We start from the raw sequence: 13,943 nt of genomic DNA, 5'->3' as shown, positions 1-13,943 counted from the left end.
AAATAATTACTTCAAGTGCTTTAAAAACATAATATGTTGACTATAATTCCTCTGTGAAATTAGTCAATTCAAAGAAGGAAAAGAAAAATAATGGCATTTAAGAATTCTACTCTCACCATTAAAATTGAAATTGTTATTTTGTTAATTTGTAAATTACTATTTGAAACTAACATAGGAACATAGGTATATTGTAGGGTACAATGTCATTTAGAATCAAAATTTTCACCTTAAGGAGAGAGAGCTGGCAGGGAGAGAATAAGTATACAAAAACCTTTTTATTTTAAATTTTAATTGGAATAATATGAATGCATGATATTTTTCTCTTAAAAATATCTATTTTCTAATTCTGTCCATTGAAAAGACATTAAAACAATGACAAATCCAATAGCAATGAAAACCCCTAATATTCAGACTGTTATATCTAAATCACATTTTTCACTAAAAAGAACCTGAAATCAGAGACATGGCCAATTACAGATCTGGAGAGAAAATGTACAAAATAAGCCTGAAGGGTCTTGTATCAGAAAGCAAGGAAGTTATCAAAGATCAATAGAGTTTTGTCAAAAGGGAACAGGACAGGGACCAACTTGAAAGGGCATCCGCAGACCAATGATAGCATAATTTGGACTTGTATGCATGCACATTAGCATAACCAATGGACAGGGACACTGGGGCGGTGGGGGCTTGCCCTCAGGGGTGGGAGTGGACAGGGGGCGGTCAATGGGAGAAAAAGGTGACATATGTAATACTTTAAACAATAACAAATAAATATATATATAAAAGAATAATGAGCACAATTGTTTGAAACTAATAAATTCCATGTGTATATAAGGATAATACATTCAAAAAAACCTTCCTTCATTATCACTTGAAGTTGCTGGTATAGCAACTCATTACCCTATTAGAATTCCAGCTGATAAATTAGAATTCTAGTTAATAAATGAAGGGTTAATAGAATTTTTAAAATCATCACTTTGCAACTCTGAAAAAAAAAAGGATCTAGACAATGATCATGGATGGATGCTAAACCACTAAGTGAAAGCTGATGGGGACATTTTTGTTGGCAGAATCAGGCTCATAATCCTGAGACCACTGATTAAACCTAGCATAAAAAGGGGGATTAGACAGATATTTGGGCCATAAGAAGTAATTGAGTAGTGAGTACATAGCATGACCTATAAAGTGTTATTTTTTTCACTAGTCACAAAACTTTATTGAAGTGATCGATATATATATAATTCTTCTGAGAAATGTTTTGAACCACACACTTGATGGTTACAAACACATCAAGGATTTTTTTATTGGTACATGTTTCTGTTTCCTTTATTTTTTGCAGTATAATTTACATAGAGTAAAATTCACAAATCTTAAGTGTACAGCTCTTTCTGTATCCCCAGAAAGTTCTCTAGTGCTTCTTCCAAGGCAACCTCCAATTTGCAGAAAATATGGGGGAACAGAGGAACAATTTAAATGACATAATGAATAAACAATCAGCTACTTTCAGAATGTGGAGCATAGTACAATACAAATGACCCAGTTTCTCCAATGGCATGGCAAAGAAGTTTAATAAATACACCAACCAAATGCAATATATGTAATTTGCTTCGATTCTGGTTAGAACAAATCAATTATAAAAAGACATCTTTGAGACAATTGAGGAAATCTGAATATGAAATGAGTTTTTAAGTATATTGAAGTAATGTTGTATTCTTCCAAAAAATAGTTACTCTTTAACACAGTGGTTTAAACCATTGATTCCCATGTATTCTCTTCAAGATACACAAAACTATAGTATGTGTATATGATAACACTGGGAGGGTACACAGTCTGAGGGCCCAGCCCTGTTAAACCAGAGGACTGAGATGATCACAATGATTGGGAATTTCTGGTTTAAACCATTTGTATGATATATACTAGTATTTTAAGTGAATTGGCAATTTGTTAGAATGAATCACTTTGTGATTTTTAACCATAAGCTACTTTAAAATCTTCTTACATTAGTGTGTATAGACATCTGTATATGTAAATATAACTATCCAAATACTAAGGGCTAATTGTAGACATATACCAACTCTTACTTTTAACTTTTTAAAGACTGAATATTTTTGCATTTCTATGTGAGTCTTTTCTTCTGTTGTCTCATAACACTTCATTTGCTTTTTCTCTGTTTTTACCAACAACATATTTGACATACAAGCACATATCACTTACTCTGATCCCTTTTGGTCCTGGTGGCCCTGGATTTCCATCATCACCCTGAAAAAATACAGCATACTTAGTTTTTCCCTTCAAATAGCCCTCAAATAACCATTTTTTATTATAAAATGAGATAATTAAATTTTTGTGAATCTTAGTGAAGATTATTGAGAAATTTACATACCCAAGGAAAAAGTATTTACTAGTATTATTGAAACGGAAAGTACTGAGGTAAGTTATTACATGATAAAAATAAGAAAGGCCTTTATTTACTGACTAGTGGCCTGGTGCACGAAATTCGTGCATGGGGGGGGGGTGTCTCTCAGGCCGGCCTGCATCCTCTCCAATCTGAGACCCCTGTGGGATTGGGCCTAAACTGGCAGTCGGACAACCCCCTCACAATCCAGGACTGTTGGCTTCTAACTGCTCACCTGCCTGCCTGCTTGATCACCCCTAACCACTCTGCCTGCTGGCCTGATTGCCCCCAAATGGTCCCCTCTGCCGGCCTGCTGGCCCCCAACTGCCCCCCCGCCAGCCTGATCACCCCCAACTGCCCTCCCCTCCTGGCGTGATCACCCCCAATTGCCCTCCCCTCCTGGCCTGATCACCCCCAACTGCCTACCCCTCCTGGCCTGATCACCCATAACCACCTCTGCCTTGGCCCCGCCACCATGGCTTTGTCTGGAAGGACTTCTGTAAGGTCTCATGGTCTAATTAGCATATTACCCTTTTATTAATATAGATAGGATAGGACATACTGCCATAACTATAACATATGTACCAGTATTACTCTATGAGAATACATACTTCATGCAATAGGAAGGCATCTAATACATTACATTGTATATGTTGTAAGTAGTAGGAAATACTGTATTCATAGCAGTAATATACACCCTGTGACTTCCCTTCCTGATTTGGGAATGGTTCCCCAGTTCTTTGAACGTTTCCTGGCCCCTAATGTTTGTTTGTTTTTTGTCATTCAGTGTAACTTTATTTACTGTTTATTGCACATGAGTTGAGGTCTTTAATTTCTAACCACCAAAGATTCAAAGGACTATTTGTTCCATGAAGTTTAACATTAACATCAGTGAATTCATGTATTCATGTGTTTTTATTGTAAACATCTGAATTATTCACATTGTCATAGATCCTGAACTCATAAGCATGGACCATGCACAGGCTGGCAGCAAGCCAGGAAGCCACTCTGCAAGCAAACAGATACTCTGCATAAGGAGAAAAGTCATAGCACAACATTTAATGTCCAACCTGAGTCACCTCAGAATGTTATATATATTGACTTCTTAATTCATATAGTATCGGGAACTCAACTGCTTGGTTGGTGACAGGGTTGACCTGGTTTCAGGAGGATTATTCCTTTAATAATTAAGGAAAAGGGGGCTCAATCTTTCTTCTTGGTTGCTTGCCTCCTCCCCAGCACCTTCATCTTTCTTCTCATCCTCAGCTTCTTGGGCATCTTCTCCTTCACCTTCACCTGCTTCTTCTTCCTCCTTTGCATCCTCAAATTCTTCCTTGGCACCTTCTTCCTCTTCCTCTCATTCCTCTTCCTCAGCCACTTCCTTCTCCTCCTCCTCCTCTTCAGCTTCTCCTTCAGAGGGGAGTTCATCCTTAGCTTCCTCGGCTTTTGCAGCCTTAATGGCTCCTCCACCTCGATCTGCTCCTCCTGGACGTGGCCGGTGTATTAAGAAGGGAAGGAGTGAGCGGACATCAAGTAGGAGCTGGTCTGTAAACCACTGTAGGCAGGTCGACCAAAGACCTGGGAACTCTGGGAGTAGCCACTGGCTATGCTTCCCATGCTGGTGAAACTGAGCTGGGTCTCCTCACCTTCCAAGAGTTTCCTATAAGCTGCAATGTCAATGTCCAAAGCCACATTGAGGAGGTCCTGGTATTCTTTTAAATATCATGCCATTTCACTCTGTAGTTCTCAACTCATTTTCTAATTTGTTGATTGTGTCCTGCATAGCACTAACATAGGAGTTCTGCTTATCCTAGAGCTCTCACAGCTGCTTTCCCAGAGCTTAGTTCATGCCTGGGCTTGCTTTGATCTCCAGGGTCTTGGCCTTGAGCAGGCGGCGGCTTTCAGACACCTCCTCCTTGGCGGCGCGCACCCTGTTGGTGTTCTTGGCATTGCTCTCGGTCAGCATGGTGAAGCAGCTCTTGTACCATTCTTCTGCATTCTGCATGTTCTTGGCAACCAGCTTCTTGTACTGGGCGCAGATGTCCTTGAGCGCGGCAGAGAGGTCGGACTTGGAGAACATGTCCATCTCCACGGAGATCTGAGCATACTGGATCTGCACCTGCAGCTTGGCCATCTCCTTTTCATGCACCTTCTTCAGAAAGTCGATTTAGTCTATCAGGCTGTCGATGCGCTTTTCAAGCTCAGCGCCAGCAAAAGCCGACTCATCTGCACCTTTGCGCACCTCCATCAGCCAGCCCTCTGCTTCATCATGGTTCAGTACCTCTTCCTGGTAGCTTGCCTGCAGGTTGCTCCCAGTCCCTTCCAAGCCCTGGTGCCTGCTAACTGCCCACTGCCCTCTCCTTGCCAGGGACGGGGCGCGGTGGGCCGGGGCACAGGCATCCCATTTTCATTAAAATGTTCAACCCCGGCCTGCTCCGCCAGTGTCCACAGGCGGCCCGAGGGCAGACAGTGATCCCAGAGACCCTGGCCACCCCCGCCTACCCAGGTCCCCGATGGCGGCCTGGACCCCGCAAGTGGCATCAGGCGCTGCCTGCCAGGCCTGCCTGACCCTGATGGCTGCCTGGACCCCGCGGGTGGCGTCAGGTGCTGCCCGCCAGGCCTGCCCGGTCCCCGATGGCTGCCTGGACCCCGTGGGCTGCATCAGGCATTGCCCACCAGGCCTGCCTGACCCTGATGGCTGCCTGGACCCCCCCCCCCCCCGCCTGCCTGGTTACCGATCGCGGCCTCGACCCAGTGGGTGGAGTCAGGTGCAGCCCGCCTGGCCTGCCTGGTCCCCCATGGTGGACTGGACCCCACAGGTGGTGTCAGGTGCAGCCCGCCCCTCTTGAATATGCAAATTTACCTTCCATCTTTGTTGACTTAATTTGCATATAACTCCTGATTGGCTGTGGGCGTAGCGGAGGTATGGTCAATTAGCATTGTTCTCTTTTATTAATGTAGGTAAGGAAACTACTGACTTATAGAAGAAACTTTATACCTGTGAAGTGAATTATAAATCATTCAAAAAACCAAAAATGAGATATTGGTGTAGATATTTCTTGAATCATTTAGGCTTAAACAAAATAAGTGCTGAAAATCTAGGCAGTGTCTATATTTTGTTAATCTGTTTGCCATGTTGGTAATAAGTATCATCATCTCTTAGTCCAAATATGTATTATTCTTCAGTTTGCTGTTTTAAACCTCTGCTTTGTTTTATAGGCACTTTCTACTGGCAGAGCTTAAGAAGGAATAAGAAAGAACCATAGACTTTCCTTTCTAACTTTTGCTATAGACTCCATGCAAAAGAGGCTCCCCACATGTATTAATCTATTTACCCATTTATAGTTACAATCACATTGCTTAAAATATAAAGTCTTGTCTAAGTTTTTAAAATTATTTCCTTCAAAAATTAAATAAAGAAAACCTTATTCTGCGACAAAGGCAGGAATTTCAGTGGAATTCATACCTAGTAGGTCGCTGCCTGTAGCTTTAGATAGCTTTTATTAAACTGGGACATGTTATTTTACAAAAGTAGTTTCTAAACTACTCAACTCACACCAATTTTTATTATAAAATGAGATAATTAAATTTTTTGTGAACCTTAGTGAAGATTATTGAGAAATTTACATACCCAAGGAGAAAGTATTTACTAGTATTATTGAAACGGAAAGTACTGAGGTAAGTTATTATATGATAAAAAGGCCGGCCCTCCTGGAGCTGGAGAGATTTGAGTGCAGGGCCCTGGAGCACAAGGCTGCTGAGCTGAAAGAGGAGCTGAAGGGCCTGTCCATCCTCCTCTATCACCATGACACAGCCCTCCTTCAATTAGCACAGCTCTGTTTTTATCTGTTTTATGTGGGGCTTCTGTGAAAAGTTTTATTTTGAGAAAAGGTTACCTTGCATATTTGTTTCCTATGCTGCTGTTATAAATTACTATAAACACTGCAGCTAAAACAGCACGACCTTACATTTCTGGAAGTCAGAAGTATGATAGGTGTTCCAGTGGCAGAGCTGTGTTACTTTCTGAAGGCTTTAGAGGAAGAATCCATTTCCTATCTTTTTTTCCAACTTCTAGAGCAGGGGTGGGAAATGTCCAGCCTGAGGGCCGCATAGGGCCCACAAAGTCATTTGGTTTGGCTCTGCCAAAGCATTAGGGGTGAGTTACTTAAATGTTTGACCAAATTATAACAGGCTAATTTTTTTAAAATAAGTCTTTATTGTTCAGATTATTACAGTTGTTCCTCTTTTTTTCTCCCCATAGCTTCCCTCCACCTGGTTCCCACCCCACCCCATGCCCTTACCCCCCCCCATTGTCCTCGTCCATAGGTGTTCAATTTTTGTCCAGTCTCTTCCCGCACCTCCCCCCACACCCACTTCCCCCCGAGAATTGTCAGTCCACTCCCTTTCTATGCCCCTGATTCTATTATATTCACCCGTTTATTCTGTTCATCAGATTTTTTATTCACTCGATTTTTAGATTCATTTGTTGATAGATATGTATTTGTATAACAGGCTAATTTTTAAGTTGATAATTTTGTATGGCCCTCGAATGATGTTATATATATCCAAATGGCCCTTGGCAGAAAAAAAGGTTCCTTACCCCTGTTCTAGAGCCACCAGCATTCCTCAGCTCATGGCCTGTTTAAATCTTCAAAGCCAGTAATGGCTGAATGATTCTTTATAACTTGAGTCACTCTGACACTGCTTCTTCTGCCTTCTTCTTATACATTTAAAAAACCCTTGTGATTACACTAGGACCACACATACAATCCATATATATATAAAGCCAGGGGCCATGAGGACTGAAACAACCAAACGACCAGTTGTCATGAAGTGGCATTGACTGGCAAGTGGGCTGAACTACTGACCTCATGGTCCCTCCTCCCAGCTACCGTGGGCAGTGGTGGCTCCCTCCCACCTCCCATGGGTGGCAGCAGCTCGCACCCGCTCCAGTGAACTGACGCCACCCACTGTAGCCAGCGAACCAGCCCAATCAGGGGATGGGGCTGGCCAACCTCGCAGCCCCTCCCCCCACTGGCCTGCCCCTGATCGGACTCTCCCATCCCAATCAAGAGTGGGCTGCACAGAGCCTGGACCCTTCCTGGCAGCCCCGAGTCCCTGGGGTTGAGAATTCTAATGGCCCTGCCCAGAGAGTAGAGGCGCCTGATGGGCAGGGACAGGGACCACAGGCCTCCAGGGAGTACCACAGAGTTGGCAAGGAGAACAGAGGGCCTGTGGATGTGGAGGAGATGAAGCCAGTGGACATCAGCCCAGAATCCAGCCCTTCACCCCAGTGACAGCAGGCCCTCAACCCAGAACCCCAGCCCAAATCAGAAGAGCCTAAGGGGGGCTTCAGGAAGCTCTACACAGAGATGCGTGTTGAGAATGAGAGATTTCCTGAGGCCCTGACGGAGACCACGCTGCTGGCTGGTGCAGCTCAAGGTGGAACTGGAGCGCAACACGCAGAGGCAGGAGACCTTTGCACAGACGCCAGCCCTCCTGGAGCTGGAGAGATTTGAGTGCAGGGCCCTGGAGCACAAGGCTGCTGAGCTGAAAGAGGAGCTGAAGGGCCTGTCTAACCTCCAGGCTGACAACCAATGCCTCAAGGACAAGAACACAGCCCTGATGTGCATCATCAGCAAACTGTCCAAGTGACCCTGGAGGACTTGCCCCTGCACCCTCATTTATACAGGTGCTTCTGCCACACGCACCCCCTTCCCCTGTGTGAACATGAGTGACAGGGCTACCGGGGAGTCTCTGAGAAGCCATAACCTCCCCTCGGGACCTCCAGGCTGGGAGGGGAGGACAGAGCCCCCAGGAGCCAAGAGGGCCATCTGAGGCCAGGATGGAGAGGGGAGGCTAAGCCAGGTAGGGGGACCAGGGCTGCAGGCAGGACTAAGAAGGATCTGAGGACCAGGAAGTACCAGGACCAGTAGCTAGGACCAGAGTGGCCACCTGGAGGTCCCCTCTCACATGTGCTACCACCAGTCACACCTCCCACCCCTGAGCAGGGATCCGAGAATGTGCCAAGCATCCCGCTGGCCTGGGCCAGGTGGACCTGTATATAGGGTCTGTGTGCAATAGGGAGGGATGTCTTCTATTTTTTGCTGCCCCCTCCCTGATGCAGTTGGGGGTGATAAGGCTGGCAGGGGAAGGCAGTTGGGGGTGATCAGGCCAGCAGGGAAGTGGTTAGGTGTCAATCAGGCTGGCAGGCAGGCAAGTGGTTAGGAGCCAGTAGTCATCCCCTGAGGGGTCCCAGATTGGGGAGGGTGCCGGCTGGGCTGAGGGAACCCCCGCCACATGCACGAATTTTGTGCACTGGGCCTCTAGTCTAGAATAATCTCCCTTGTTTAAGACCAGCTGATTACCAACTTTAATTCCATCTGCGACCTTAATTTCAGTTGTTCTGAGGATTATGTCATGGATATCTTTAGGGGGTGGGTATTATTCTGCCTACCATACCTTGCTTTTACAAAACCTTAATATTCTACTCTTTCCACAATAGATGTACTTCTAATAAGATTTAAGAAAACTTAATTCTATTTTTAAACAAGTAGAAGACCATTTGCACAATGAATATTTTGTGTTTTCCCCCTAAAGACAGAAATAAGACATCTCACATCAATGTTTCTCTCTCCCTCTCCCTATAAAAATCAATTTTTAAAAATATTAAAAAAGAATAAATCATATAATATGATTGTCTAACCATTATGCTGTATACCTGAAACCAATAGAAATAATATTGAAAGTAAATTGTAATTGAAAAATAAAAAGAATTAACCATATTACTTCTTGTGGAGCAATATTCATAAAAATATTTAAATATGTGTACCATCTGATTCAGCAATACCACTTCTAATAATCTTACAGATATAATACCTTATTGGGGAAAATAAAATTATTAGCCTTGTATATCTTACTGGGTGAAAAAGGTGAAGAGTTTAAGAAGTACAAATTGGCAGTTACAAAATAGTCATGGGGGTGTAAAGTACAGCATAGGGAATACAGTCGATAATATTGTAATAACTATGTATGGTGCCAGGCAGGTATTGGAAATATCAGGGGATCACTGTGTAAAGTATATGATTGTCTAACCAGTATGCTGTACACCTGAAACCAATCTATCTAATAAAAGAGTAATATGCAAATTGACCATCACTCCAACACACAAGATGGCTGCCCCCATGTGTTCAAAGATGGCTGCCCCCATGTGGAGACAAGATGGCCACCACAAGATGGCCAGCAGGGGAGGGCAGTTGGGAGGGACCAGGCCTGCAAGGGAGGGCAGTTTGGGGCAATTAAGCCTGCAGGGGAGGGCAGTTAGGGGTGACCAGGCTGGCGGAGGAGGGAAGTTGGGGGCAACTGGGCCTGCAGGGAAGGGCAGTTGGGGGGGACCAGGCATGCAGGGGAAGGCAGTTAGGGGTGACCAGGCCTGCAGGGGAGGGCAGTTAGGGGTGACCCAGGTCTGCAGGGGAGGGCAGTTAGGGGTGACTCAGGTCTGCAGGGGAGAGCAGTTGAGGTGACTAGGCCTGCAGGGGAGGGCAGTTAGGGGTGACCAGGCCGGCAGGGGAGGGCAGTTAGGGGCAAACAGGCTGGCAGGGGAGCAGTTAGGCATCAATCAGGCTGGCAGGGGAGTGGTTAGGGGGTGATCAGGCTGGCAGGCAGAAGTGGTTAGGGGCAATCAGGAAGGCAGGCAGGCGAGCAGTTGGGAGCCAGCAGTCCTGTATTGTGAGAGGGATGTCCGACTGCCCATTTAGGCCCGATCCTACCGGACATCCCTCGAGGGGTCCCAGATTGGAGAGGGTGCAGGCTGGGCTGATGGACACACACCCCCTGCATGAATTTTGTGCACTAGGCCTCTAGTACAAAATAATATTGAAAGTAAACTATAATTGAAAACTGTATATCTTAGTAACACTGTTTTTAATAAAAAAAATTTGAAAACTACTTAAATTATCATAAAGAGGGAATAGCTTAATCATGGTTTATACACACAATGAAATAAAAAGCAGTTATAAACATAATGAGATTTTCTGTATACTGATATGGATATCTACAAGTATACTAAGTAAAACGCAAATGTAAAATAATGTGTTAAATATACTACCATTTTATAAACAAAAGTAATTAAAAGTATATCTGAGTTACATCTGCAAGAAAATAACATAAATGGGTACCTATTAGGGATATGGAGAACTCAGTGGCTAATGGACACAGGTGGAAAGATGATTTTTTTAAATATATTTTATTGCTTTTCTAAAGAGAGGAAGGGAGAAGGATAGAGAGTTAGAAACATTGATGAGAGAGAAACATTGATGAGCTGCCTCCTGCACACCTCCTACTGGGGATATGCCCGCAACCAAGGTACATGCCCTTGACCGGAATCGAACCTGGGACCTTTCAGTCCCCAAGCCGACGCTCTATCCACTGAGCCAAACCAGTTAGGGAGAAAGATTATTTTTTTTCCAAGTATACCTTCTTATGTTAATTTACTTTGAATTAAGTGAATGTATATCTACTAAAAATTAATTAAAATTTATTTATTTTTCAAAAGAAAAAAAATAGTGTTTTATTAACTACCACACTGTTATAATATACTTTAAACATACAATAAGGTAGCCTTTAAATTTGAGGTGGTCTTAGGAATAAAAATGAATAGAATTCCAAATTTTTTAAATAGGTGAACTGCAGCAGTTATAGGTATATATTTAGGAAAACTGTATAGCTCTTACAAGACCAGCAATGAAACTTTATTTTTAATAATAGATAAATGCTTTGGAAACATTTATATATACATATACATATATGTGTATATGTGTATATGTATATTTGTTTTATACATTTAACTTTCATATATAGGAGTATGCAGATTTAGTATATATGATAACATATACACATGTACCATAATTCCCAATCACATAACAAGTATAAATTTGGCTATGTGGGAAAGCATGAAGTCATAGTGGAGACAAAGTGCTTCAAATTCAGAATCACAGAAATTTAGAAAGCAGTCTAACCTTCTCATTTTATGCATATTAAAATGGAATAAAAGCAAACAACAGGAATGCTTTCTAAGTTTAAACTGCATACAACCACACCTTAAAAAATTATCATACTACTGTAGATTAGTCCCAGCTAATGCTAAATTATTCCAAATGAATTCTGATATAGTTAACTTTTTAAATCTGACACAATTTTATTAAAATTATTACCTCTCAGCATCGTGTGCATGGAATTCAGCCCTTAATCCGAGGTAAACTCAGATGCAAGAAATAAAAATTTATTTTTCTATAGTTTCTTATTATGCTGGACATGATGTGCTGCCAAATTTGGACTCTTAATTTCTGTTTCAAAGCATTCATTTCACTAATATAGCTGAAATTTTCTCTCAGTCAATTGGAGTTCCCATCTCATTTTCACAAGACTGCCTAAACTATGGGGAGCTTGAGGAGTTCCATGCTGTTGAAGGGTGAAACAGTCTAGTCCAGTGGTTGGCAAACTCATTAGTCAACAGAGCCAAATATCAACAGTACAATGATTGAAATTTCTTTTGAGAGCCGAAAACCGACTTCTGTGCATGGGCCACGAATTTTCAATCGCACTGTACGTGCGCGCCCACACGTGGTATTTTGTGGAAGAGCCACACTCAAGGGGCCAAAGAGCTGCATGTGGCTCGCGAGCCACAGTTTGCCGACTACTGGTCTAGTCCAAGCAGGAATTCATTGAGATGTCTCATGCCAATAGCTTGCATGGATTGCCACTGAGTTGTGTTCAGTTCCATCCACATGACTCTTTCACTTCTCTCTGCTACTTATGTGCCACTCCTGGATGCACAGGAAACATTTTGTTGTTTTTGCACCTCATTGGACAAGGGAATTCTCTAGAGTGTTTCATCTATTTCAAGTCTATACAGTCATTTAGAATCTTGCCTTTTCCTTAAAGTTCTATTCAGGAACTTTATAACTTTATAACTGTTTAACACAGGTCCCTTCTGCTCTTTCTTAGGGTCGCTGAAGGAGGAACGCATGAGGCTAAAGTGGTAAGGGATTATCAGCAATGGAGAAGGAGAGATTCCCAATTAGGCATCCTCCTTGGCTGGTTTAGGAGGATCCATAAGGGAGGGAGGCCTAATCAAGGCCAGCAGTCGAGTCACCCGAGTAGGATTCAGAGATAAGCCCAGGACGAGCTGCCACTGCCTACGGCTCTCTGAGTAGCAAACTCAGAGTGATCAAAGCCTGGACGATGTCCCATGGAACCCCCTCATGTTTCAGCAACAAATGTTAGGGTCACCGAAGGAAGAATGCACCAGGCCAAAATGGTGAGGGATTCCAAATTTATTTGATCATCTGCACACCAGGTGGTTGAATCCCAAAGTGGCGCCAGCCCCCAGTGACAGGCGTCAGAGGTTTTTAAAGGACTTTGGTGGGCTTTTTCTAGGCAGAGAATTCTCTGTGCAGCTCTGGAGGGGAGAGATAATGGTCTTAGCAAGTGGAATGTGGTCTCAGCGAAAGGGAATGTCCATTGCAAAATGGCCTGAAACTCAGTTCCCGGGGAAGGGGTATTGATTCAATTGCTCTATCAAACCTAACATTTTTAAATCTTACAAAACTACCTTGATATAATGCCACCTCCTCAGAGATCATACTCAACCATATCCCTACACTCCATGCTCTGGTATATGTAAGTGTTAAAATGTATTTATGAATTTAAATTAATTTTCTCCTTTATTGGGATGATTACCTAATGAGTATGCATTTGAATCCCTTCATACTCTAATGACATGATTACATGGAAAAAAATTAAGAGTTTTAAAACAACTTTCCTTCCCAGGCAAATGAACTGAAGATGCCCTTTCATATATCAGTTCACCAATCTACCTAATACAGATGGTAAAGGGCAATGAACCAAAAGAGACATTTAAAAAATATATATATTTCTCCCAATCTTACAATTCCCCATATTAACATACATCTAAGGTGTCATCTTTGCTCATGGTATAGGAGAGACTGCCGACATTGCAATCAATGGGGAAAAGTCTTTCCAACTGATAGGATGATAGCACCTTCAGGATCATGAGCCTGGGAATTGAAGGAGAGGCCAGATGGATCTATTCTCTCTTCTTTCTCTACCATAGAATAACCTGTGAGACTTCCACTTCACCAAATTCATTGAAACTCCTGTCCCAGGTGGTTGACACCACTCTAAATTTGACAAATTGCTTTATATGTCACCTACAACCCAACCTGGCAGATTAATGTCTGACTGCTGTGCCACTAAATGCAATAAGTGGACACTTATCTAAATATGGAATTAATACCTCAGATACCCCAAAGTTATTACACTGGACCTGATTGCATTGCCACAGTTGGATTCTGACACTGCAGAAACAAAATGCCTCCTCAGATGTCAACTTGTTCCTTTCTGAGATGAGATTAGCTGAAGTTTCTGGGAACAGAGCCCCATTGGGGCTATTTTGACCTCCATAGAGGTGGGCTTCTCCTTTCCTATACTTGCCCCCACGATACACAAATTTTACAATTCCACTAAAGGA

General features: G+C 42.9%; 1 protein-coding gene across 2 annotated transcripts in view; it reads right to left on the bottom strand.

Annotated features, from left to right (window-relative positions):
• The window catches only part of COL4A5 (collagen type IV alpha 5 chain), a 365,159-nt gene that overhangs the window by 208,968 nt on the left and 142,248 nt on the right, over positions 1 to 13,943 (bottom strand). For both annotated transcript variants that reach the window (XM_080651978.1, XM_080651979.1), the window contains exon 4: positions 2,212 to 2,256. In XM_080651978.1, coding sequence (XP_080508104.1) covers positions 2,212 to 2,256 — 45 coding nt within the window. The remainder of the gene's footprint in view (positions 1 to 2,211; positions 2,257 to 13,943) is intronic.

This window comes from Plecotus auritus (genome assembly GCF_963455305.1).
Source record: "Plecotus auritus genome assembly, chromosome: X".
NCBI lineage: Eukaryota > Metazoa > Chordata > Mammalia > Chiroptera > Vespertilionidae > Plecotus > Plecotus auritus.
This window is presented reverse-complemented; position numbering and strand designations above follow the sequence as displayed.